The 24860-nt window shown below is 39.2% G+C and overlaps 2 protein-coding genes across 9 annotated transcripts in view; one reads left to right on the plus strand and one right to left on the minus strand.

Annotated features, from left to right (window-relative positions):
• The window catches only part of LOC143282009 (uncharacterized), a 74347-nt gene extending 64898 nt beyond the window's left edge, over positions 1–9449 (plus strand). For all 3 annotated transcript variants that reach the window (XM_076587402.1, XM_076587405.1, XM_076587404.1), the window contains one exon: positions 1676–9449. In XM_076587402.1, coding sequence (XP_076443517.1) covers positions 1676–1695 — 20 coding nt within the window. In that variant the 3' untranslated portion in view covers positions 1696–9449. The remainder of the gene's footprint in view (positions 1–1675) is intronic.
• A 717-nt stretch (positions 9450–10166) lies between these two features.
• The window catches only part of LOC143282010 (uncharacterized), a 14966-nt gene continuing 272 nt past the window's right edge, over positions 10167–24860 (minus strand). For 2 of the 6 annotated variants that reach the window (XM_076587406.1, XM_076587409.1), the window contains exons 2-8: positions 22901–23013; positions 21359–21559; positions 20729–20935; positions 19511–19650; positions 17620–17774; positions 14542–14659; positions 10167–14239 (exon numbers count right to left, since the gene is read on the minus strand). In XM_076587406.1, coding sequence (XP_076443521.1) covers positions 13961–14239; positions 14542–14659; positions 17620–17774; positions 19511–19650; positions 20729–20935; positions 21359–21559; positions 22901–23003 — 1203 coding nt within the window. In that variant the 5' untranslated portion in view covers positions 23004–23013 and the 3' untranslated portion in view covers positions 10167–13960. Of the gene's footprint in view, positions 14240–14541; positions 14660–17619; positions 17775–19322; positions 19454–19510; positions 19651–20728; positions 20936–21358; positions 21560–22900; positions 23014–23719; positions 23800–24797 lie in introns of those variants that run through there. The other 4 variants (XM_076587407.1, XM_076587408.1, XM_076587410.1 and 1 more) reach the window with 4 other exon arrangements.

Genomic DNA, 24860 nt, shown 5'->3' on the forward strand with positions numbered 1-24860 from the left:
TTTTTTCAATTTCACTGAATCTCATTTCTTACTTTTCGCTCAATTCTGTGAATTCACTGAAAAGTGAGATCCCTGGCTCAACTAAGAAGTGAGTGTCCACTGGTTCAAGTCCCAGAAAAGAAGAAATTTGCTGCACGAAGACATGTCTGCAAAGGGGACAGTGAAGAGCGATGAACTGATTGATTGTCACTGAGCGGACAGTTTTTTTTTTTGTTTTTTTTTTGTTTTTTTTACGCTTATAGTTGACTTCATCAAGTTTTTGCGCCTTATACATATTATTATTATTAGTAGTAGTAGTTCTGTTTTGTATGTATTTACCCTTTTTTTTTCTCAAGGCCTGACTAAGCATGTTGGGTTACGCTGCTGGTCAGGCATCTGCTTGGCAGATGTGGTGTAGCATATATGGATTTGTCCGAACGCAGTGACGCCTCCTTGAGCTACTGAAACTGAAACTGAAACTCAGGTCCCATGTATAGACTCTTACTTCCCCTTCCATTGGACCTCGAGTGGTGGTGGTCATGGTGTCAAAGTCATTTGGATGGGATGATCAACCTGTGTCCTGTGTGCAGCGTGTAGCAAGAACCCTTGGCAACAAAAGGGTTGTCCCTGGCAAATTTCTGTAGAAAAATCCTCTGACAGTAAAAGAAATTGTAAGGGGGCGGGGAGGGGAATATATAGATGGCACTGCACCATGATGAAGCACTCTCCCCATGTAGAGCAGTCCAATTTTCACTCAGAGAAGTCTGTTGTAACAAAAAGAAGTACAATGCAATCAGGCTGGAGAGATGTAGACATCTGTAGTAAGTTGTCAGGCAATCTAATCTGCACTCAGAGATGCATCAGTGAAAAGGATGGCATTCAACTTTGTATGGTCCCAATCTTTCCACTTGAGCACACTTATCTTTGGATCGGGATTCAGCTAATTGTACGGTCTCATCTTCCTACTTGAGCACACTTATCTTCAGGATTCAGCTAATTGTGCAATATCGATCTACCCACTTGAGCACATTCATCTCGGGGTAGGTCTCAGCCGTAGGTCAAAATATCACACAGGGATATGTATGTTTTGGTCAAGGTATGAACCATTGCCCTTGCATCATTACTCAGTCTGCATTGCTGACCACTTTGCCACAGAGAGTGGTCGCACTTCTCTCCGATTTTCATTACAACACCCAGGACTGAATGGGTTCCTGAATTTGGTTGAGGAAGGTTTAAAAACAGTAGAAGGAGAGGATTGTTGAGCCCCAGATACAGTGAATATGAATTCACTGCCCTTATGGCAGTAAAAAAAAACAACCAACAACTATGGGACCTGTAACATTTTTATTAACTCTCTCAAAAGGGCCATTCAGGTTTTTTTCTTCCTTATTTCCCTTATCCCGCCCTCCCCCCCCCCCCTCCCCACAACCAACCCCCAACCTCCTCATCTCACAGAGATACCCCATCTGATGTCCAGTGAGTGTCTGAATAATCCAGCCTATAACTTTCCTTGTTATAATTGCGGGTTTTTTTGTTTGTTTGGGTTTTTTTGCCTTCATGCACCTCGTCAATGTGAGAGCCTAAACATCTTTGTGATGTCAGCATTAGTAAAATGTCGTCACCGTCGCCTCTTTTGTTGTTTGTACAGAGAGAGTGAACATTGTTTCATTGCTATTCTGTGTCTGTCTTGTTCCAGGGCGTATTGATTCAGACTAGAGTGCCAGGCCACTGACTTCATAGGAAAAAGGCAGCTCAGCAGGACTGACCGTGGCAGCAATGTTCATTTCATCATTTTCTGATAAAAAGTGACATCATCAGGGGGAATACTGTGCCATCCGTTTGTGGAATTATGTTAGTTGCAATTGTTTTGTTTGTTTATCAACTGTCTTCTTCATTTATATACATTTTTCTGCATGTTTTTTTTTTTAAGCATCTTCTTTGCAATTGTTGCTGTAATTTGGTTTAGAAACAAGTTTATTAAAATATTGACATTAGTTAAAAATGTTCTGTTACTTCCATAAGTCTTTCATTAAAACAAACAACAGAACTTCCAATCAGTGTAACCATTTCACTCCAGTGCAAAAGAAGGAGCACATTTTTTTTTTTGTCAGTGAATGGATTGGATGTAACAAGCTTATCTCTTCTGTGTTTTTTCCGTGAAGAAATCAGATGCTGTTGTTGTCTTCTGATATTTGCAGCCATCAGTGTAATATTTTATTAACATAGCTGATTCAGAGTCACTGGCAGAATATCAGTGACCTGTACTTTTTAAAGTTTAACTCCTTAACTGCTGAATCTCTGTGAAATGAGATGTGTTTTCTGAACTTGAAAAAAAAAAGGACAACTTCTGCGTACTTTTAAATGGTGTAATTGATTTTAGTGAACAAAAGCAATGCAAGAAGGAGAAGTTCAAATTATCATTGGTGCAGTACTGGCATCCTGACCTGTAACCTCAATCTTATCTCAGGCCAAAGCCCTTCACCAACAAGCATACCCAACAGCAGCAGTCAAGGGGTTAATTTTTGCACAGTTAATTGGGGGACAGCAGTGTCAGGAAGAGCTAGTGAAGGATCCAAAAATTCTCTGTCCAAAGTTTCTGAATCATTTAAAGTCTGAAAAGGGCGTGCACTGTTTTAAAATCATGCTGATCTGAATTTTTCACATGCACAGTCTGCCAAGGGAAAGAGGTCAGGCAGATTTCCCTGTGTGGGGTGTTACCAGCAAATATTATACTTGCCAACACAATGGTTGCTATTCTGTATATAAAGGTGTGATTTTTATGAGGAAAAAAAAGACAGGCGCAATAGCTGAGTAGTTAAAGCGTTGGACTTCCAGTGTGAGGGTCCAGGATTCGAATCTTGGTAATGGCGCCTGGTGGGTAAAGGGTGGAGATTTTTCTGATCTCCCAGATCAACATACATGCAGACCTGCTTGTGCTTGAACCTCCTTCATGTGTATATGCAAGCAGAAGATCAAATACACACGTTAAAGATCCTGTAATCGATGTCAGTGTTATTTGGTGGGTTATGGAAACAAGAACATAACCAGCTTTGCACCCCCTCCCCACACCCCCTCCCACCCCCACCCCCCCCCCAAAAAAAAAAACGGATTATGACTGCCTACATGGCGAGGTAAAAATAGTCATACACATAAAAGCCCACTAGTGTACATATGAGTGAACATGGGAGTTGCAGCCCATAAACGAAGATGAATGAAAAACAAAGCATGCTGAGGATGTGGTTGCGGATGTTTCTCTTCCAATCGTAAAGATGTAGCCTCTATCAAAACGGCTGCAGTGTACAGGAAAATATAAACCTGAACAAAGAATAGTTTGGAACATAATCATAATTTTCTAATGAACAACACAATACAGGTGTAAATTTTCAGAATGCTTTTAAAAAAAAATCATAGAGGTAATGGGCATAAACTATAATAGGATGAATTTACACTGTACAAAATACTTTTTTTTTTTACTGGCTTGTACAGTTGTAGGAGCTTTCAGATTTGGCAAGTCATTATGGTGACAAAGATCTTTTAAGTAGTTTTCTTTACATTGCAAAGCACCGTGATACGTTTTTTCTTCTTCTTTCTTTTTACAGTTTGTGGATACTCTGTTATCATTCTTTTCATTGTAAATATAATATTGTAAATATTGATTCATGTTGATCTTTACTGAACTGGGTTTATCAAATTTAAGAGAAACAGTTGACGACACATGGACAAAAGACACTCAGATGCAGGCTACTGGTTCCTTCATTACCGGTTTTGTTGTTGTTGTTTTGCCTGTTCAGTGATAGCATGTCTGTTTGATTGACAACTGTTTTGCTGAAATGACAGTTCACCCTTAGGACATGGAAAACAGAGCAGCATCTGAGTTGGTGCAAAAATAGAGAAATTGGAAAAATGAGCTGATCATTTTCAAATACTTTCAAATATGCAAATCAAGATGGTGGCTGGGACTGGAAACTTGACAACAGTGTAGATTTGACTGAAGAATGGTAGAAATTTGTACCAGCTGATGAAAAAGCAGATAACAGAGCATACAAACAGATAAATAGAGCCGAGCTGACAGACAGTTTCTGAAAATGTCGCTACTCAGAACAGAACATCCAGGGTCAACGGAGCCGTTCTGTACCAATCAATACAGAGGACTTCATATTTTGGGATTTTTTACAGATGTGGCTTATTGGATGCGTATGTGTTTTGCAAAGTAACTATTTTCGATCAATTCAGGGGTGTCCGTTATGCATTGTGTAGCTTTATAGGCTACAATTTGAGGTAAACAGCTGGGACAAACTGAAAATTTTCTTTCAGGAACACACAAAGGCGATAATGTTCAGGTGTGTACTTGTGAGCATGTTCACACACAGACACACACTAAACTACTGAAACATGTCACTTGTGACAGCTGGCTATCTTTTCAGTTGAACAGGCTTTTTTTCTCCTGACTTTGGCTCTTCCAAAGTTGGTTATGAACGTAATTGCATGCCCACACTGTTCAAATTACAAATTCATACCAGCCATCATGTTTGTCCCCTTGTGAAGAATGGTGTTCCCATTCCCACCTCCACACCCCCACAATTTGCAGCTGTTGTTACAGTCATTGATTTTTTAATTTTCATGTAACAAATACAGCTATTCCTGAATAGTAAGCAATTTTGTCGTCAGACAATTTTGGTCATTTTGTTACCCTTTCCAGAAAACTGAATGGCTGAATTCCTCCCTGTAAACACAACTTTGACCCAGATCGGATCTCTTCTTTTTCCTTAACTCTGTGAAGTCACTGGGGCACAGCACAGAACTATTCTGTTGTGTACCAAAGCCTGGGTCTCGGCAGTACTCTAATATTCTTCTGTTTTCCTGTCCGTTTCCCTCCTTCAACAGTCTCTTATAGGATTGTTGGCCATTGGATCTTTTTATGTGCCTGCACCATCATAGTTTGCTTTAACTGGAATCAGCATATGATCCAATGCGTTCCTTGATAGTTTGGTACAATTTTTTATTGGTGATGTGTTAGTGTATCTGATGTTTACTGTTTTGTGGTAACACATCTTTTCCATGACTTGGATTCTTCTTTCCAAACCAAATCCACTGTAATTGTCCATGCCTCACATGTACACAGGGAGAGTATACCAGTGTATGAAAGAGCCTGATTATATTTTTGTGGAGTTTGTCCTTTTGTTCAGGTTTCAGTGTGGATAGTGCTGTGTCTTTGCTACTTTTGAGAGGATTTTTGGTTCAGATCCTTCATTTTATTGCTGGATCCCAGATAGGTGAACTGTTGAACAACACAGCAGATTTTCAGTGCAGATTTTCTTGCCATATTTTGTTGAGGTTTCATCCAGTCTTTTGACATTCCTGCCATTCCATAATGTCGTCAGCAAAGCAAAGGTTCATGATGCTTCTTCACTGATGCTATCATGATCTCAAGTATGTCAGGCATGATGTGTTTCAGGAATATGTTGAACACTGTTGGAAACAAAAGACAGCCCTGACAACCTCCAACTGAAGTATCAGACCACTTTTTAGTAGCATCATGTGCAACTACCACACTTGTCGTTTTGGAGTCAAGTTGGATAATTTGGATCTCACCTTAGTTTTTAATTTATGTAGGACCATCCTCAGGTCTCGACTGCTAGCCCGAGTTTGTCACATGGTGTGTTGATTCCTGGCGACCTGACATCAACAATTTTTTGTGTACTGCTGATACTGGGACTGTGACAGACAAACAGGGTATGGGTAGGGGGGGGGCTCGGAATGAGTAATGCCACTGAAAACGGTGCAGATGATAGGGCAGGAAAAAAAAGTTTGTCATATAGTTTTATTGCATTTCAAAATGGAATAATATTTAATCTTCCATTTTCAGAGTTGCTGCTTAAGCATTGTCTGGACTTACCAATGTGAGTGTGATATCAATATATTACAGTGGTGGACACCAGATTGGTTCTCCACAATTAAGGCAGGTTTTTCACACGTTTTCTGTTCTAGATTTTTTGTCAGTAACAGCTTTTCTTTTTCCCCCATTTAGCATTTAAACGTTGAATGACTGCAGACATTTTCTGTGAGGGTAAATGTAAAAGATTTCAAACTTGAGTCCAGTTTCAAGCTTTGGGAGTTTAGCAGTAAAACTGGTTGTTGGTCCAGTATTTACCCTGTTCCTCCCAAATACAACTGTTTGCATTACTTCCCCTCCAAAGTAAATCAGACCTGAACGGCTAGCACAAGTTGTAGCATAAACATTTCAATAGCATGTTTAGAGCATATATATCTCATTCTACTCAGGTACAAGATAACTAGTACCATGATTACTTCCACTGTGGACCAGGTACGAATATTTTCGCACAAACACACTATTCTAATTTTGCTAATTTTTGCTTGGGCCGGTTGACATTCTAAACTGAACTGTTTACTGATTCCGGAGGCATGAAAATGAAACTTTGCTTGACAGATTAAATCAACAATACTTCATCAGTTTTCGCTGTTTTAGCGAACCTCCCTGATTTTTCTGCAGTGGTCTCATGTAGTGCTGTTCCAGGGGAGTTGTAGCAGGCATGTAGCTGTGGAGTGAAATGAGTTATATATATATAGATCAAATGCAGATGGAAATACCAGTTATCTCCCTTGATGTCATGCAAAGTGCTGGGTGAAAACAGAAGTAGACAGCAAGTCTTGAAATGCTTGTGCTGCGGACTGCACACACTGCGTGGCAAGCCACATGAATTTTGTGCAGCAGGATGTATTGTGCTGATGTGTGTTGTCAAACATATGGTGCCTTATTTTCTTTTATATGAACTTGTTGGAATTCAGGCACCAGTGATGAAGTGTTGGCGTCACTCTCAAAGAAAATAAATGTAGAATATTGTGTTGCAAAACATTAGTGAATGCTTGCATTTTGTTGTGGACCAAATGTAGGCAGAGGTGTGAGTTTTTAGTGAAACACCTTTTGTGGTGCAGAAATGGAAACATTTTCATGAAGATGTGGTTGAACTATGATGAATGTATTTGAGTGTACATATAACATGGACACAAACAATTATGTACTTCTGCATGTGACATTTACATATATGAGCATATATTTGTTTTTAACCCCACATTTTAGCAACCTTACTCTGTTTTCAGGGGTGTGTACATTCTGAGATTGCACTGATAATGTACTGCATGCTGACATGGATTAAGATATCTGTAACATGCACATTGAACCCTTTAAGTGATATACAGGGTGAGTTAGGGCACCAGCAGGTCTGCATGTATGTTGACCAGGGAGACTGGAAAAATCTCCACCTCTACTCCATTGGGCACTGCTAGGAACAGAACAACAGATTTGACAGATCTGCAGACCAACGTACTTCAAAGCTATCTTCGATTATTTACAAATGTATTTTCAATTAATACCTTACCAGCGTACATCATAACCAATACCTGAAAAGTATTCAAAATGTCTTGACTGAAATTGGATGAAGTAGTTTCTGGTTAAACCAGCACAGTCTTGAAGAACATCTCATTTGCTTCAACGAGAAGAAAAATGCTGTTTAAAAGGTCAGTTTTTGCAAGATCAGTATGGACATGTACAGTATTCTATGTATATCAATTACAGGATGTTTACACTAAACTTTGGTCAAGATGCTTATTTTACAGAGTAACCAAATAAATGTATAATTCATTTAGTTAAGTTTAGAACAACCAATAATGCTTTGCCTTTTAATAGACCACATTTGGACAATTTACCCAGAAACGAAAGAATCTGTGATAAACGCTCCACAAACAACTGATGATGATTTTCACTCTTTGTTTGTGTGTCCTTTTTTCTTTTTTTATAGCGTCAGACTAAAATGTTTATCTAAATTAGTACTAGATATAAAACCCACCCAAAGTCCATTAAATTTTACTTACTGTTTTCTGAAAAAAAAACCTCCAAAGAATATTGTTAAAACTTATATCATTTTTTCCACGTTTGTAGTTCTTGTAGATAAAATTTTGTCTGTTGACATTTTTTTTGTTCTTTTGACATCACTCTTTTTGTTTGTACGTTATGTGTAAAAGATGAATGTATGTAACATCTTAATGCCTCTAGGGGGGCACAAGAAATAAACTCTTTGCCTTTCCTTGGGTCGGTCAGACCCATTATCGCTTAAGATGCAATTCACCCTGTCTGTATGTTAAGGGTGTCATATGTGCTGTTTTCTTTTTCATGCTATTGAAAGTTTTTTTATATGCTGTTTTCTACTTTATGCTATTGTGATTTAAAAGCAATTTAACCTAACTGTATGTTGTGGGTCTGTCAGCTCCATTATCGCGAAAGAACCAATTTACCCTATCTGTATGATGCGGGTACTTGAGGAACAAAGGTGGCAGAATGATTAAGACACTCATCTGCCAATATTAAGTCCGCGAGGGTCTGGGTTTGAATCCAGTTCTCTCCCTTTCTCCAAAGTTTGACTGGAAATTCAAGCTGAGCGTCTAGTCATACATATGAGACGATAAACCAAGGTCCTTTGTGCAGCACGCACTTGCCGCACTGAAAAAGAACCCATGGCAACAAGAGTGTTGTCCTCTGGCAAAACTCCATTGAAGAAATCCACTTTGACAAGTACACAAATATATATGCATGCACTCAAGGCCTAATTGCATTGCGTTATGCTGCTGGTCAGGCATCTGCCTGGCAGTTGTGGTGTAGCGTATATTGATTTGTCCAAACGCAGTGATGCCTCCTTAAGAAACTGAAACTCCCCTATTTGTGGGATCCATACAATCTTTTGGGGGGTGAGGGTTCATACAGACCCTAGACTGCCTTGATGAAACAAGGTGTCAAAACTGGCAAGAGGCAGAGTACGAAAAAGAGGGGGAGGTGTGGGTCTTTGAGATCCACAAAGTAGGAATAGTTGTTACTTGTTAAGAATCCCTGTGGGGAAAGATTATTCAGAGTGCAGTGTGTGACAATTATTTATCACAGGTTTTTGTTTCCTCCCTTTATGCCCTTTGAAATAATGAAAGCTGTTTATTTAGTCCTTTTTTTCCCCCCTCCTCAAGGCCATTATCCCATTCAACCTGGGGAGTTTAAAGCCTTGGCAGGCTTTCATGCCATACCGATACGGAAAAAACAAACACATTCAAAATATACTGTTTTCCCTCCAAAATACATGTGGACACAGTCCGCTAATACGAAAGAAGTTAGTTTTCTTTCTTTGCGGTTTATGCGTATGATATGTATGAACGTGAAACCATTTTTATGAGATGAATTTTGACATCTCAGTGCTCAAGCACAGGTCTCAATGAGTTAAGTTCAATTTTTCTTGCATCTTTGTTGCTGTTTTTTGGTGGTTTTGTTTTCCTTTCTGATGCTTTTATTAGTTTTTCATGCTTGTTTTTCTTGTTACAGATTTTGTAGCTGTCTCTAGTTTAATTTTATCTTTTTGTGTGTGTTTTGTTTTGCTTGGTTTTTGAGTTTTGTTTTATTAAAATTTACTACAGTTTTTGTTGCAAGATTTTGTTGTTACTTTAATCACAGTTTTTGTTCATACTTTTAATATAAAAGTTCAAGTTCCAGAGTGTCATCCCCTCCTCCCCCCTCATGTTGGTTTTCCTTATATGTTTTCACTGTTGATACTTTTCACTATGCTAAGCTCTTCCTTGCTGCTTTTATCACACATATTTTGCCATGCAGTATGCTTTGAAACTTTTCAGAAAAAAAAGAAGAAAAAACCCACCTCTTTAGGAATTTTTGTTCAGTCGTATCTCACCGAGGAAGATCAAGGGAGTCAAATTATTTTTGCACAGCAGTGAATTTTTCTGCAATGCAGAGCTAAACACAGCATGGTATTTGGACGTGCAGCCTACGTCAACAAAGCAAAGCATCCATGGGTCCTATGATTTATGCTGCTCATCAACGGCACAGTTAAAGGGTTATATACAACTTGTACTTTGCATCAAATCAACTTGTTAAAAATACTTGTCAAATACTTACTTAGGCCCTTCACTCCCTGTGGAACATAGGCCATCAACGACGTTTCTTCATCGAACTCGACTCTGGGCTGTCCTTTCTACATCCCTCTAGCTGGATCCCAGCCTATATTTGTCAAATAGGATGAACAAAGAAAAGGAAAAAAGGCCAGGCTGGGATCCAGCTAGAGGGATGTAGAAAGGACAGCCCAGAGTCGAGTTCGATGAAGAAACGTCGTAGTTGGCCTATGTTCCACAGGGAGCGAAGGGCCTAAGTAAGTATTTGACAAGTATTTTTAACAAGTTGATTTGATGCAATCACACAGTATCCAATAGTGGGAGGGGTTTTCTGTGTGTGTCCTTGTGGTACACTTTAATGTTGGCATTTTCTCAGCAACTGCGAGTGGTGTGCACACACATATGAGTGGGGGCACTTCAATGACAGAAATGCTAAATATATTCCTAATATCTACAAAAACTGTCTGCAGGCTTGTGATGTTTTAGTCATTTCAAATATTTAGGAAAAGAAAAAAGCAAATACAGCTTGTAATTTTGTTTATTGTATTGTCTTTTTTGTGCTATTTTCTAAAGATTTCAAAACAATAACTGGAGGGAATGGTCTACACAATTATATACTATGTATACATTTGTGATTAATTACAGTACATCCCACATCCATTCAGCATTCTGACATTCCCCACTGCTTTTTCACGGGGAAAGCAGTTGTTACACTATGTCTCATGATTCAGATGAAAAAACTGCCAGTTGACTGGAAACACATCACCATGGGTAATGGGACATAACAAAAGCTCACCAACAATGAGCAAGACAAGGAAATGTTACAAAAACTGAAATGGCATTAAAATCAACCATCAAAAAATCACAAGCATAGATACATTACAAAATCATGTGAATTAGCATTAATCATGCCAAACGAACAAAAAAAAAAAAAAAAAGCATTTCTTCCCTCGATAAAGCACTACTTTGCTAAACATTGTTGGTGAGCTTTTGCAACATGATGATGTGGCACTGTCCACAATTCTACTGGCCAAGAGAGACAACTAGCAACTACAGAGCCCAGATCTGGATCTGCCAACCCCATTGGTCCACGTTTGAATGCGCAAGTGCATCACATCAAACTGCATGCAGAGTGGTCATTTCAGAAAGCAACAGTGTGCGCTTAAATGTCAAACCTGAAACCAGTTTCAAATGAATTCGCAATGAACCAGTACTTTTTATAACCCTCCTCTGCTTCATTCCAAATACCACAACATACAATCAAGACAGTTTAAGTTCAGTTGTATATAATATCTTCTAAAATCACAAACATGGATGGTGCTTTTTGTGTGAGGTGCTGTGTGGTCAGGCTGGGCTATAAGCAACAAAAGATAAAGATTTGATATCAGGATGTATTTCCATACATGAACAAAGCCTTTCTGCCAAGCTGCACAAACTGTTTATTTTTTAGACTGACCAGTCTTGTTACTGTTTTTCTTTTTAGCAAAGTGCCACCACGTTTTCTCTCCTCTCAAAATATTGACCCTGCTCTTGTGCACACAGACTTGTTCAGCTCAATAACAATTAGGCCACTTAAGCATCCACATGGAATACATATCTATTCACTGCATGAAAACTGGTCATCAGATTGATGGGTGCATTAGTCAGATGGTTCGAGCGCTGCATTCTCACCCGAGTTCGATCCGTGTCACACCAGGTGGGTTAAGGGTGGAGATTTTCCACTCTCCCAGGTCAACATGTATACACACCTGCTAGTGCTTGAACCCCCTTCATATGTATACGATGTAAAAAGATCAAATGCGCACATTAAAATCCTTTAATCCATGGAAACAAGAACATACCCAGCATGGCTGCCTACATGGCGGGTAAGTAAACAAAACGGTGATACATGTACAATGTTACAACTTGCATGCCTCTGTAGAATGTTGTGCAAATGACTGTTTGTGAAGTGCTTAGGGCTTTGACTGAGGAGAGGTGCTATATATAAGTATCCATATCATCATCATCAATATCAGATCACACACACACACACACACACACACATAAAGAGGAATGCACAAGCTCATGTCATAATGTTTTCTCAAAGCCACTTTGTGCATTATCCACAAGTTTACATGTCGTGTGTTTATCAATAATTTCAGTTTTGAAGACTGCCACTAAAACAGATCTATGAACATCTAATGTTAACTATTATGATTACAAGTCATTTTAGCTGCCAAGAAAAGGACAAAGCAATAAACAAAAATGCCACAAATAAACATAGATATGTATCTGAAAATTGTCGGCAGTGAATCTTGCTATATGGATGAAAACTTAACATAAGCGAAATTTGTTGAAATGATTACCTTTTTGATATTATTACACTGTGTCAGCAAAGTATGAAGGGTTACATACAGGATTACAGTCATAAGGGCGCTATAGCCGAATGGTTAAAGCTTTGGACTTTCAATCTGAGGATCTCCCAGGTCAACATATGTGCAGACCTGCTAGTACCTGAACCCCCTTTGTGTATATACGCAAGCAGAAGATCAAATACGCACATTAAAGATCGTGTTATCTATGTCAGTGATCAGTGGATTATGGAAACAAGAACATATGCAGCATGCACACCCCCAAAAATGGTATATGGCTGCCTACATGGCAGGGTAAAGAAAGAAAACAGTCATACACGTAAAATGCTAAATGTCTGAGTATGTGTGCATGACTGAAACCTGACTGAATGACACAGGAAACGAATGATGAGTGCCCAGCGGCAGCCGTCAGTCGGCTCTACCCAGGTAGGCAGCCTATTGTGCAAATGACCTCATGTTTGTAAAGCGCTTAGAGTTTGGTCTCCGACTGAGGACAGGTGCTATATAAGTATCCATATCAATCAATCAATAATACCATAAAATGAAGAACAAACAACTGAGAATCAAAACCATAAGCCCGAGGCATTCCAGAACTGCTGCCTTGGCTGAATCTCAAAAAACCATCTTTTGTCCAAAAACATATCCTAAAAATTGGGTCTTTGCCAAATGTCTAAAAAGTTTGAAGTCAAGACAATTTCATGTATAATATTCAGTGCAAACTTTTTGGCAGCATCTGGTATAACAGAAATTTTTGGTGGTCATCTTTGATGACAAACTATTTTGACAGGTACAAATCATATAAAAAATAAACTTCTGAGTATGTGCACAGTAAACTTTTTGGTAGGTTTCAAAACCAACAGAACTCTTTGCATTGATCATTACCTTCAGAAAATGGTGACAACAAAATATTTAACAATCAATCAATCAGTAATGGAAATCTAAACACGTTCAACTTTTTTTGGTGGTTAATGCTTCAAAGTTTGTATGGAAAATATAACCTTCTTCAGTCTATTCAAAGACAAAACAAAACAAAGACTAATATTTAAGACAGAAATAAGAAAATAGCTGCTTTTTAAAAAATTTCTCTTCATAACAGATCCAAAGTGCACCATACTCCATCACCTGTGTCAAGACCAATATGCATGAGACTGGACTGAAAATGTACAAATCAACTGCAATTTTCTTTTAAAGCACAACACCTTGAATTCAGGATTCCAGATAATAATATATATCTATCCAAATATATACAAATCTGTACCAACACCATTTGGCATAGAATTAAAAACACGTCTATTTCAGTAATGAAATTTCTTTTAAAAAAATTGTATAAAAAAAAAACAAACCATAAAAAAAAAAACTCTCACAGATCAAGAAAAGGCTTTTCTACAAATTGATAATAAAACAAAAAAACATTAAAAAAAAAAAAAAAAAATCCCAAACAAAAAAAATCCAACAATCAACCGCAAAAAACAAAACAAAACAACAACAACAAAAACCACCCCAAAATTCTAACTTATAGCTGCAAGCTCAACCCCCAGCAAGTAGCAGGCAGTCACAAGATGGATCACACATTACCACTCCTCTGAACCACCCCTTTTCTCAAACCTGCCTCCACTCTAACTCCCTCCCCACCAACCCTCACCCCCACCCTCCCCCCAACCCCCTTAACCCTCTCATCACTTCCGCCTGTCCCGAGGAGGGCCACCACCCCCTCCCTGCTGTGGGGGTGCGGTGTAGACAGCCCTGAGGGCCAGACACAGGCGGACGATGGGGGTGAGTAGCACAGTCAGCAGGGGGAGACTGTAGTACTGCAGGTACACCGTCACATCCTGCACCGGCACCAGGCCCAGGACCCGAACCACGCCAGCGCCCGCAGGAGGGAGGCAGCGGCCCCGCCAGTACTGCACCACCGTGCCCAGGGTGCTTAGGTCCAGGTCGCGCTCCACAAACTCTCCCTGGAAGGAAAGGGAGGGACACCACACCATTATCAGGGGGTGCTGACTAGGGTATCTGAAATGGCATTAACAAGAATCAAAGAAAATATTTCAATCCTTTCCACACCTGTTTTGCAGGCAAAAAGGATAAAACTGTTGCAGCGTGCCTTGCTTTAAGGAATATGAAAACTTATAAAAGTCAGCTGATCATATTCGTTTTTGGTGATAAGGTGAATGAAAAGAAATCTTTAACAATTAGTCTAAAGAGAGAGAGAGAGAATGAGAGAGAGTGAGAGAGAGAAACAAAAGAAAGAGTTGCAGACCAGTTTTTCTGACAGCTGGAGCACGTTGTCAATGATGGCGGACTCCAACTTGTATGCGGACACAAACATGACGCACAGCATACCAGTCCACTGAGCCACCACCACCAGTAAGCACACCCTGTGACAGTAAATCCACACAGTCACAGTGTACCAATAAACAACATGTCACAGTGTACCAATAAACACACCCTGTCACAGTAATTTCACACAGTCATAACGTACCAATAAACACTTACACACCCTGTTGCAGTAAATACATACGATCACGTACAAATAAACACACACTGTCACAGTAAATACACACAATCACAGTATACACATAAACATACCCTGTCACAGTAAATACACACAGTCAACAGTAAATACACACAATCACAGTATACACATCACAGTAAATACACACAGTCAGAGTGTAACAAAAAACAACATGTCTCAGTGCACCAATAAACACACCGTGTCACAGTAATTACACACAATCACAGTATACAAATAAAGACACCCTGTCACAGTAAATACACACAGTCAACAGTAAATACACACAATCACAGTATACACATCACAGTAAATACACACAGTCAGAGTGTAACAAAAAACAACATGTCTCAGTGTACCAATAAACACACCCTGCCACAGTAAATACACACAATCACAGTATACACATAAACATACCCTGTCACAGTAAATACACACAGTCAACAGTAAATACACACAATCACAGTATACACATCACAGTAAATACACACAGTCAGAGTGTAACAAAAAACAACATGTCTCAGTGCACCAATAAACACACCGTGTCACAGTAATTACACACAATCACAGTATACAAATAAAGACACCCTGTCACAGTAAATACACACAGTCAACAGTAAATACACACAATCACAGTATACACATCACAGTAAATACACACAGTCAGAGTGTAACAAAAAACAACATGTCTCAGTGTACCAATAAACACACCCTGCCACAGTAAATACACACAATCACAGTATACACATAAACATACCCTGTCACAGTAAATACACACAGTCAACAGTAAATACACACAATCACAGTATACACATCACAGTAAATACACACAGTCAGAGTGTAACAAAAAACAACATGTCTCAGTGTACCAATAAACACACCCTGTCACAGTAAATACTCACAATCACAGTATACAAATAAAGACACCCTGTCACAGTAAATACACACAGTCAACAGTAAATACACACAATCACAGTATACACATCACAGTAAATACACACAGTCAGAGTGTAACAAAAAAAAACAACATGTCTCAGTGTACCAATAAACACACCCTGTCACAGTAAATACACACAATCACAGTATACACATAAACATACCCTGTCACAGTAAATACACACAGTCAACAGTAAATACACACAATCACAGTATACACATCACAGTAAATACACACAGTCAGAGTGTAACAAAAAACAACATATCTCAGTGTACCAATAAACACACCCTGTCACAGTAAATACACACAATCACAGTATACAAAAAGACACCCTGTCACAGTAAATACTCACAGTCACAGTGAACCAATGAACAACCTGTCACAGAAAACACCCTATAACAGTAAACACACACAGTCAGTGTACCAATGAACAACCTGTCACAGAAAACACCCTATAACAGTAAACACACACAGTCAGTGTACCAATGAACAACCTGCCACAGCAAACACCCTATAACAGTAAACACACACAGTCAGTGTACCAATGAACAACCTGTCACAGCAAACACACCCTGTCACAGAGTACCAATAGACAACCTCCCACAGAAAACACACTCTGTCATAGTAAATACACACAGTCACAGTGTACCAATAAAAACAACAACAACAATCCTTTACAACTAGTAAGGAGTGGTAGCTCTCTCCATTCACAAGGTACACAACTTCAAGTCGATGCTGCTTTGGGCAACCAGTTCAACTAGCACACAGGTAAATAAAAGGTACACTGAATCAAACCTAGACACTTCTTTGAAGTTGTGTACCTTATGAATGGAGAGAGTTACCACTCAACTATTTGTAAATCATTTGTTCTCCTGGCCTCATTGTTGATTCATTTCAATAACAAATCTGTCACAGAAAACACACCCTGTCATAGAAAACACACCCTGTCACAGGAGACCGTCACAGTGAATACACAGTCAGAGTGTACCACAAACCAGTAAACAACCTGCCACAGAAAACACACCCTGTCACAATAAATACACAGGCACAGTGTACCAATAAACAACCTATCACAGGAAACACACCCTGTCAAAGTAAACACACCCTACTGCAGTAAATCAGCAAATACAACTCACAAGGAAAGTGCCCTTTACTATCCTCTCCCCTTCTTACCCTCCTTAAAGCCATTGCTCTCTCCTTTTTTGTGCGTGTGCTGGTACCACGCAATATCATAATCTCATGTACCAACAAACATACACTCTTTTCCCCTTTTTCACACACACACACACACCACAGCAGGGTTCAAATTTAGCAAGTGCCTGGGAGCAAATGCTACGAAAAGTTGGCTCAGGCACGCAAATTTTATGTCAAGAGTGCCCAGTTGGCACTCAAAAATTGATAGAGGCGAAAGAAAATTAATTAAAAGGCACACCAAGAAAGCAAGCTTGAATGCGGTCGATCAAAATGTAAAGAGTTGGCTGCTGCAGCTCACTTTGCAGAGCAACATCTTTGCACGCACGCAATCAGATGCTGACGTTCATGGTGCATTTGCGACGAACGATGTTTCCCATCTTCAATGTTAAAAAAAAAGGCTCCCGAAACAGAGACAAAAACTCAGGATGACAAAAAGAATAAACAGCAGGAGTACAAATCAAAGCGCCAGTGCGTGTACAATGAAGCCTGACAGAAAGACTTTCCTTGACACACCGTTGAAATGATGGAAGATTTTATTTCATTTTATTATACTGGCACCCAAAACCACAACTGTGCACTGAAATGTTTTGTTCAGAGTGCACGACTGGCATTCAAAAAAAAAGTTAATTTCGAACCCTGCACGACTGAACATCCAGCACAGAGGAAAAGAAGATAGGACATGGAGAAAAACGTACCACTTTTTGATGCGACCTGGTGACAGCTTGCTGTTGGAGAACATGTTGTCTGCCAGAAAGTAGACCAGCACCCCTAGTGCCATAAGGTAGCAGGCTATGTAGGCCTGGTAGCCGGCAGAGGGCCGGCTCACGTTTAGCGACTTGTCAATCCCGTCCTTCCAAGCGTAAAACAAACATATCAATGATATTTAAACAAGCAAACAACCCAAAGTGCACAGTAACGCTTATTAAATTTAATCAACACCACTTGATAGGCAAGTTATTTTTTGTCACAAATCTGTCAACTAACCCCCACCCATTTCTTTTTTTTCTTTTTTGAAGTCTGAATAATAATTTATTTCATATATATAACAATTACAAATTCAAAAAAGAAAAAAAAGGCTTACAACAGTACACTCACACAAAAAAAGGAAAGAAAAAAAAGTAACAGAACATCTAAAACAGAAAAATAGTTAACGAAATTTTGGGATTGTACAAAAGGTCAATTGGATAACAGTACAAGGAAAATCACATTTATTACAGGCTGTGTACATCAATACATTATATAAACAAATGAGAAATGTGTATACTTATTCTGCGTCAAAAAGCACTGATTTATAGTTATGCCATTCATTATTTAATTTGAACAGGTTGCTAAGTTTTGCACTGTATTATAACTCTTTTAAATTAACTATTAAAATTTTGGGGAAAAATAGATTTGAAGGAAGTATTTCCATCTTACACCTGAATAATTTGGCTAACATTAATATAAAATCAAATATATTATCAGTTTTTATATATTCATCAGCTCCAAAATTACAATACTATGTAACTATGCAAGATATGATACATCTTTGCATTTTCCATTCAACAAATATTTTCTAGGGCAAACCAAAAACTTCGTGAAAATGTACAATACCATGTCAACCCCATTCTTCATGTACAGTTAACTGTTAGACACACACGGCAATGTGTATGCATAAAGTAATGCTTTTTTAACAAACATAACAAAGCAATCAAATTTTTGGCATAAAAAAGTTATCGTTTCTCAAACCTTTTCTTCAAGTAAAGTAAACTCATGTACGAAAACTCAAAGCCAGATGCACACCAGAAAGATCAAACAACTGCTTTTTAACCAGTCAGTATCACACATGGCATTTTGAACAAAATAAGCACATTGAGACATGAAGAGACAAAAGTTTTTAAGAGGATGCTGCCACAAGGCAAACAGGCACACAGCATGTAATAATCATACACAAATTCACAGAGGTGAACATTCCACAAATACTTATAATGGCTTTCTGTTTCTTGAAACATGTTCCATTCAATTACAATATTAAAACTTACTCTATACATTTTCAGAGCTGTGCAAAATAGTTTACACTCTTATAGTAAGGCATTCACTTTTTAAAAATTTCCTAACTTTTCCAAGTCTTTTGTTCAAGACTAAAACGGTGACTTGTAAGCTTCATTGTGGCAGAAATATCAAAATATGAGCAAACACAGCTTTTTTTCCCCCTTAAATATACATGCAAATCAAAAACAAAACAGAAGACAAGACATAGAGCTTCAAGAATATGCGCTATAGCAAGAAGTCTGAATAAATAAATAAACTCTTGGGCTTTCCTACGCTGCAGAAATTAATCCTCATTCCCTCCACACCACCATTGTTCACTCATGTTCTGATTCCATAAGTTTTCAGGCGCAAAGAGCGCACATCTCACCAACAAGTTCCTGAAGTTGGAATGCCAGATGAGGATGGAGGACTTGACATTGCCTGTGCCTTCGATGGGGTGGGAGGCTCCGAAAGCCCTCACCCGAGAGGTGAACCCTGACAAGCTGCTTAACGTCTCACCTAAAACAGAAGCAAAGAGTGGAGAGAGAGAAATAAAAAACACCAGTTGACACTCACCAACAACTGCCTGAAATCAGAGTGCCAGGCCAGCAGGGAGGACTTCAAGTCAATCTGGAAACCAGTGTTCTTGATAGGGTGCGACCTGTCAAAGGCGGTCAAGGCTGCCCTCAGTTTCCCCATGACCCGCAATGTTTCACCTTCAAGACAAGACACAACACAGCTGTCACTCTCTCTCGTCCCCCGAGCACACCAGTTGTGACATGGTTTTTAGAAATCTTTTTGCTCAGCTGACTTTTCACTGTCTTCAGCAAGAGTGCTCAGCAGGGGGCTGGTGTGCACTTTTGCTTCCTACTTAAGTGGATCTTTTGACATGAGAAAACAGGCACCATGTCAATGTGGTAAGCGTCATGGACCATACTACAGGGCCAATGAAAGGAAAAGTAAGCCACCCTAGTGCCAAAGGAGCCAGGGAGTCAACCGCCAGACATGTCTACCCCTGGATCTGACTATAGTACTACAGCCTCCAAAACTCTGGAACAAACCAAAATTTTCTGTAACACCACATAACATTCGCTCACGGTTGTACTTGTAGAACAGCACACAGACAAAAAAAAAAAAAAAAAAAAGAAGAAAAAAAAATCCTTTGAGCTTAATACACAAGTGAAGACAACACACACTATTTTACCTACAGCAGTTCTGCATGCATCCTCTTTGTTGCTGCTTCAAGCCCTTTCAGTGTCATCCTCACGCGTGTTCTTTTTCATTGCCAAGTTTGTCATTCCATTTCATGGCCTTTCTATATGTTCAGTTCTGACAGAGTGCTCATGTGCATGATGCATCTAAGCCATTACGACCGTCTGATGAAATCAACAGTATGTGAAATCCCCCCCAAAACCCCCACTGTTTGAGTGAGACGCAACTTGATTTAGCCACATTCTCTCTTGTTCGGGCAAATGATTAAGCTGATTGGTCCGCTTAATGCTGTTTCAATGTATGCTGTTTCAATGTAAACACGCATGCGATTAGCTGAGCATCATCATGTGAGACCAAGGTTAGCAGCAACTGCCCTGGCCCTGTGATCGATAGATCTAGAGTGTCTGGGTAATGTTACAACAGGAAAACATGTGACCATGCTATGTAGTCGAAAATGAACTTCTTGGAACAATTCTGACATTGGTGTAACGTTGGAACAAACTGCGATCGAGCATAACAAATTACAGCGGCGAAACCGTAACAGCTGCCAACTCTGAGGACAGCAGGCATGTCTGCACTCACCATGCAGCTGCAGGAAGAGCACGCCCATGAGCACCACCAGGACCAGGCAGGCCAGGACCAGCGCCGCTATCTCCTTGCCGCTGAGCCGCATCTGGTTCATGTTGGGCCATAGGGTCACCCCTCCACCCACGTTCAGCCGGTCGCTGTTCTGTCGGATCTGTTCATGCTTGTGGATCAGCTCCCGCTGCTTCTCCTTCAGGCCTCGCCCTGACCAGGAAAATAATCACGCTTTGGTATATGTAGGAAGATGTGGGATGACACAGCCATGTCAATATGGACGTCCCTAAACAGAGTTATGAATTATCATTAGAAACAGAATGTATAGAAAAGAGCAGATTTTTTTTCCTATTTCTATACTGTCAAATTTGGTGTTGACAAAGTATTTCCTGAGAAAATAAATTTGTCTAAGTGTACCACAGACACAGGCACACACATACACGTATATACACATACATTCAATTGAAACAAGAATATTACACAGATTTGCATTGTGTGAAACACACATGTAAGCCAAAAAACGGGAGACACACACACATACTCACAAATCACACACAATCCACATACATACATGGCATGCAAGCATAAACATGCTCGTCCACACAGAAAGTTTCTCTGAACACTGCTACACACCTGGCGTATTTCTTAAGCGTGTCAGGCCAGGACTTGCAGAGTCAGCTCCCCCTGACGGAGGCCCTTTGCCCAGCTCCTCCTCAATTTTCTGACGCAGTTGCTCAAGCCCCCGGGTTTTCAGGGGAGTTTCTCCCAAGCCTTCCTCCACCAAGGGGACCTCCGAAGCCTCAGTCAGCCCCGCCATGAGCACTCGACTGGGACCTGTCAGGGCATGTTACTTTTTCTTAGCTGTGTGAATATTTTTAATGAAGTAGTTTCATAGAATGATACTGATCAATGCAAAAAGTGTACATTTAAAAGTGTGTGTGTGTGTTCCTGCCTTGATACAAAGTAACTGATTAAAAAATATATATATATATTAAATAATTAATCTATGATACTTGATAGGTTATGCCAGGCACACTGAAGTGTTATTCTCTAATAAAAAAATAAAAAAATTCAAAATACATACAGTAAAAAAAAAATTATTGAAAAACAATAACAACGACAACAAAACCCAGAAAAACTGTCTGATGATAATTATGAGTTGTGCTACTGATACATGGTGACAACCGATTAATTTGGACTTATTATGAAGTATTATATCCCTTTTGCCTGTACAGTACAGACCTGAACAACTTAAAAAAATATTCAAAGCTGCCGATTCTCAGGTGCGGGTGAACACACACACACACATACGAGCAGTGGCATATAATATATTAATGTAATACAAATAAACACATACAACATGCAAAATCATATTTTTTTCTGACACAATCATGGGTTTCCAATAAACTTTTCTTCTAGTCCTAGAGTCCCAGCACCCCAAAACTCTTAACAGGTCCAGTACCTGTCACCCTCTTGTGGAATTATAGGTTTATGATTTAGTAAATCCTATTTAGTTAATAAAAGGTCTCAATGACAACATAAAAACCTTCAGTCTGAGATGTTTTTCCGAACATCAGAGTCAGTGTCAAGCTTAGTCATTCCTGCCTCAGTTCTGCACTAATTCTGCTTTTAATTGATCAGAACAAATATACATGCAATTAACATACATATGATTATAGACTCAGCAGTTATGTCATGTGTAATAACTTAACTCTTCAGCAACATTTTCCACATGAATGTGCTCAGTCTGGTGCTCCCTTGGCAACATAGCATGCAATTCTTTTCCACATTCAGGATGCAGTAAGCTCACTGCAAGTCGAACTTTCAAGTGAAAACACAACAGTCTTAATTTTTTCCAAATTCAGGATGCAGCAAGCTCACTGCAAGTCCAACTTTCAAGTGAAAACACAACAGACTTAATTTTTTTTTCCAAATTCAGGACGCAGCAAGCTCACTGCAAGTCCAACTTTCAAGTGAAAACACAACAGACTTAATTTTTTTTTCCAAATTCAGGACGCAGCAAGCTCACTGCAAGTCCAACTTTCAAGTGAAAACACAACAGTCTAAGACAAGAAACTTGTCAATGTGCGCCTGCACACACACACATACACACACACACAAACGTACACACTCAGGAATGGGATGGGAAAAGTGTTTTGTAATATCATCACATACTCCTTGAATAATCTGTGTCTGTGGTGATCTCGTCTTGATGTTCTGAAGCTGATGACCGTAATGCCTTTCGTGAGGCAATACTTCTACGTGATCTTGTCTCCATCTCTCTTCATCTGATGAAACAGAGGTGATAAATATTGTTTAGTTTTTCATAAGACTAAGAAAAGAAGTTTACATTTTCAAGATATAAAAGAATTTAATTAATGATTTCAGTATTTATATTTTCATTACCGTTATAGTATTTTTTTTTTTTTTTTTAAAGTCGAATATCATGAAATATGACAAACATACTCTTTTCAATTTCAATACAGCAATCACATCATGTTATTTGCTTCATCATTCTTCTTGAACCGATGGACTGTTCTGTAGGTAATATTTGCAACTGACAGTGACAGGAAATGTTTTGATTTTAATCAGAAAAGAAATCCTATCTAAAAGTGTTTTTTTTTCAACTTTATCCTGAATGGGAGAAATTACTAGACAAGAGGGCATAATTTAACTTTTGAAACAAGTTAGGCTGAGTATACTTCCCATTTGAAAAATGCAGACTTGACACATATGATAATTTGATATAATCATTATCATGATAATAATGATCAATATATGTTAAAACTTTATTTCTTTTAAATTAAATGATCCTGTAATCCATTTCAGAGTTTAGTGGCTAATACCAACAATAATACCAACAACCTGATCAACATAGAGCAACATGGCTTTGTTCAGGGACACTCATGTGTTATGCAATTGTTGGGTGTACTGGATAGCTGGACAAGAACCCTAGATAAAAGTGGCTCCATTGATGCTATCTATATTGATTACCAGAAAGCATTTGACAGCGTCCCGCATTGCAGACTTGTTTCTAAGATCCACGCACATGGAGTATCAGGCAGGGTATTAATCTGGATCCAGGACTTTCTGTCTCAAAGGAAGCAGAGGGTGGTTGTGAATGGAACAACATCACAGCAGGCAGACATCACAAGCGGTATCCCGCAAGGTAGTGTCCTAGGATCCCTGCTTTTCCTGTTGTATATTAATGACCTTCCTAGCAGAGTGAAGAGCAATGTGAAATTGTTTGCCGACGACACGAAGTTGTTCAGAGTGACCAAGTAGGTGCTTCGCAAGTCCTCCAAGATGACCTAGACAACCTACAGCAGTGGTCTAGAGAGTGGCTCACCCACTTCCATCCTGGAAAATGCAGTGTAATGAAGCTAGGAAACTGCAAATTGGGAGCAATTTACTACATGAAAGGGAAAACTGACAGTGGTGAGGAATACAACCTGGCACTTGCTGAAGAGTGATGTGATGAAAGTCCTGGAAGATATGACCGATTGCTATAAATACATACACAGAATCTACAAGACCACAAATCCCAAACTATCACCTGCAGTAAGTAGGGGCAGAAGAGGAAACTGTTAATGCTAAACAAATCACATTGTAGACTGAAAGTGCGCAGTTCCTTCTTTACTGAGAGAGTCATCAATAAATGGAATGGTTTGCCAGACAGTGTTGTGACTGCCCCAACCATGTCATCTTTCAAGACCTGGTTAGACGCTCATTGGGCCAACTCTCAAGTATTTATGATCCAGCATGCTATCAAGTATCATGAACCATCTGCTGGTGTCCTGCTCGAAGTCAAGAGCTATGAAGTGAGTGTGAACTGATATTTTTCACTTTGCTTGTGATAAGCTCAACACTCATCTTTCAACAACGGCATGCCGCATCAAACTTGTTGGTCTTGCTGCACATGTCTCGGTCGAGGGCGGGGCAAAAACTTTAAGTCTTAAATGAAATTCAAAATGCTCATGGAAGTATATATATATTACTTCTTATACTTTTTTCATATTGACAGCATGTTACGGCTTGTAAGAGACATTTACAAATACAGGAAAGTACAAACCTGAACGTGCACCTTAACTATTAACAGTAACCGTTACATATATTTGTTCATTGTTGCATGAAA

This window comes from Babylonia areolata, chromosome 5 (assembly GCF_041734735.1).
Source record: "Babylonia areolata isolate BAREFJ2019XMU chromosome 5, ASM4173473v1, whole genome shotgun sequence".
NCBI classification, from domain to species: Eukaryota; Metazoa; Mollusca; class Gastropoda; order Neogastropoda; family Buccinidae; genus Babylonia; species Babylonia areolata.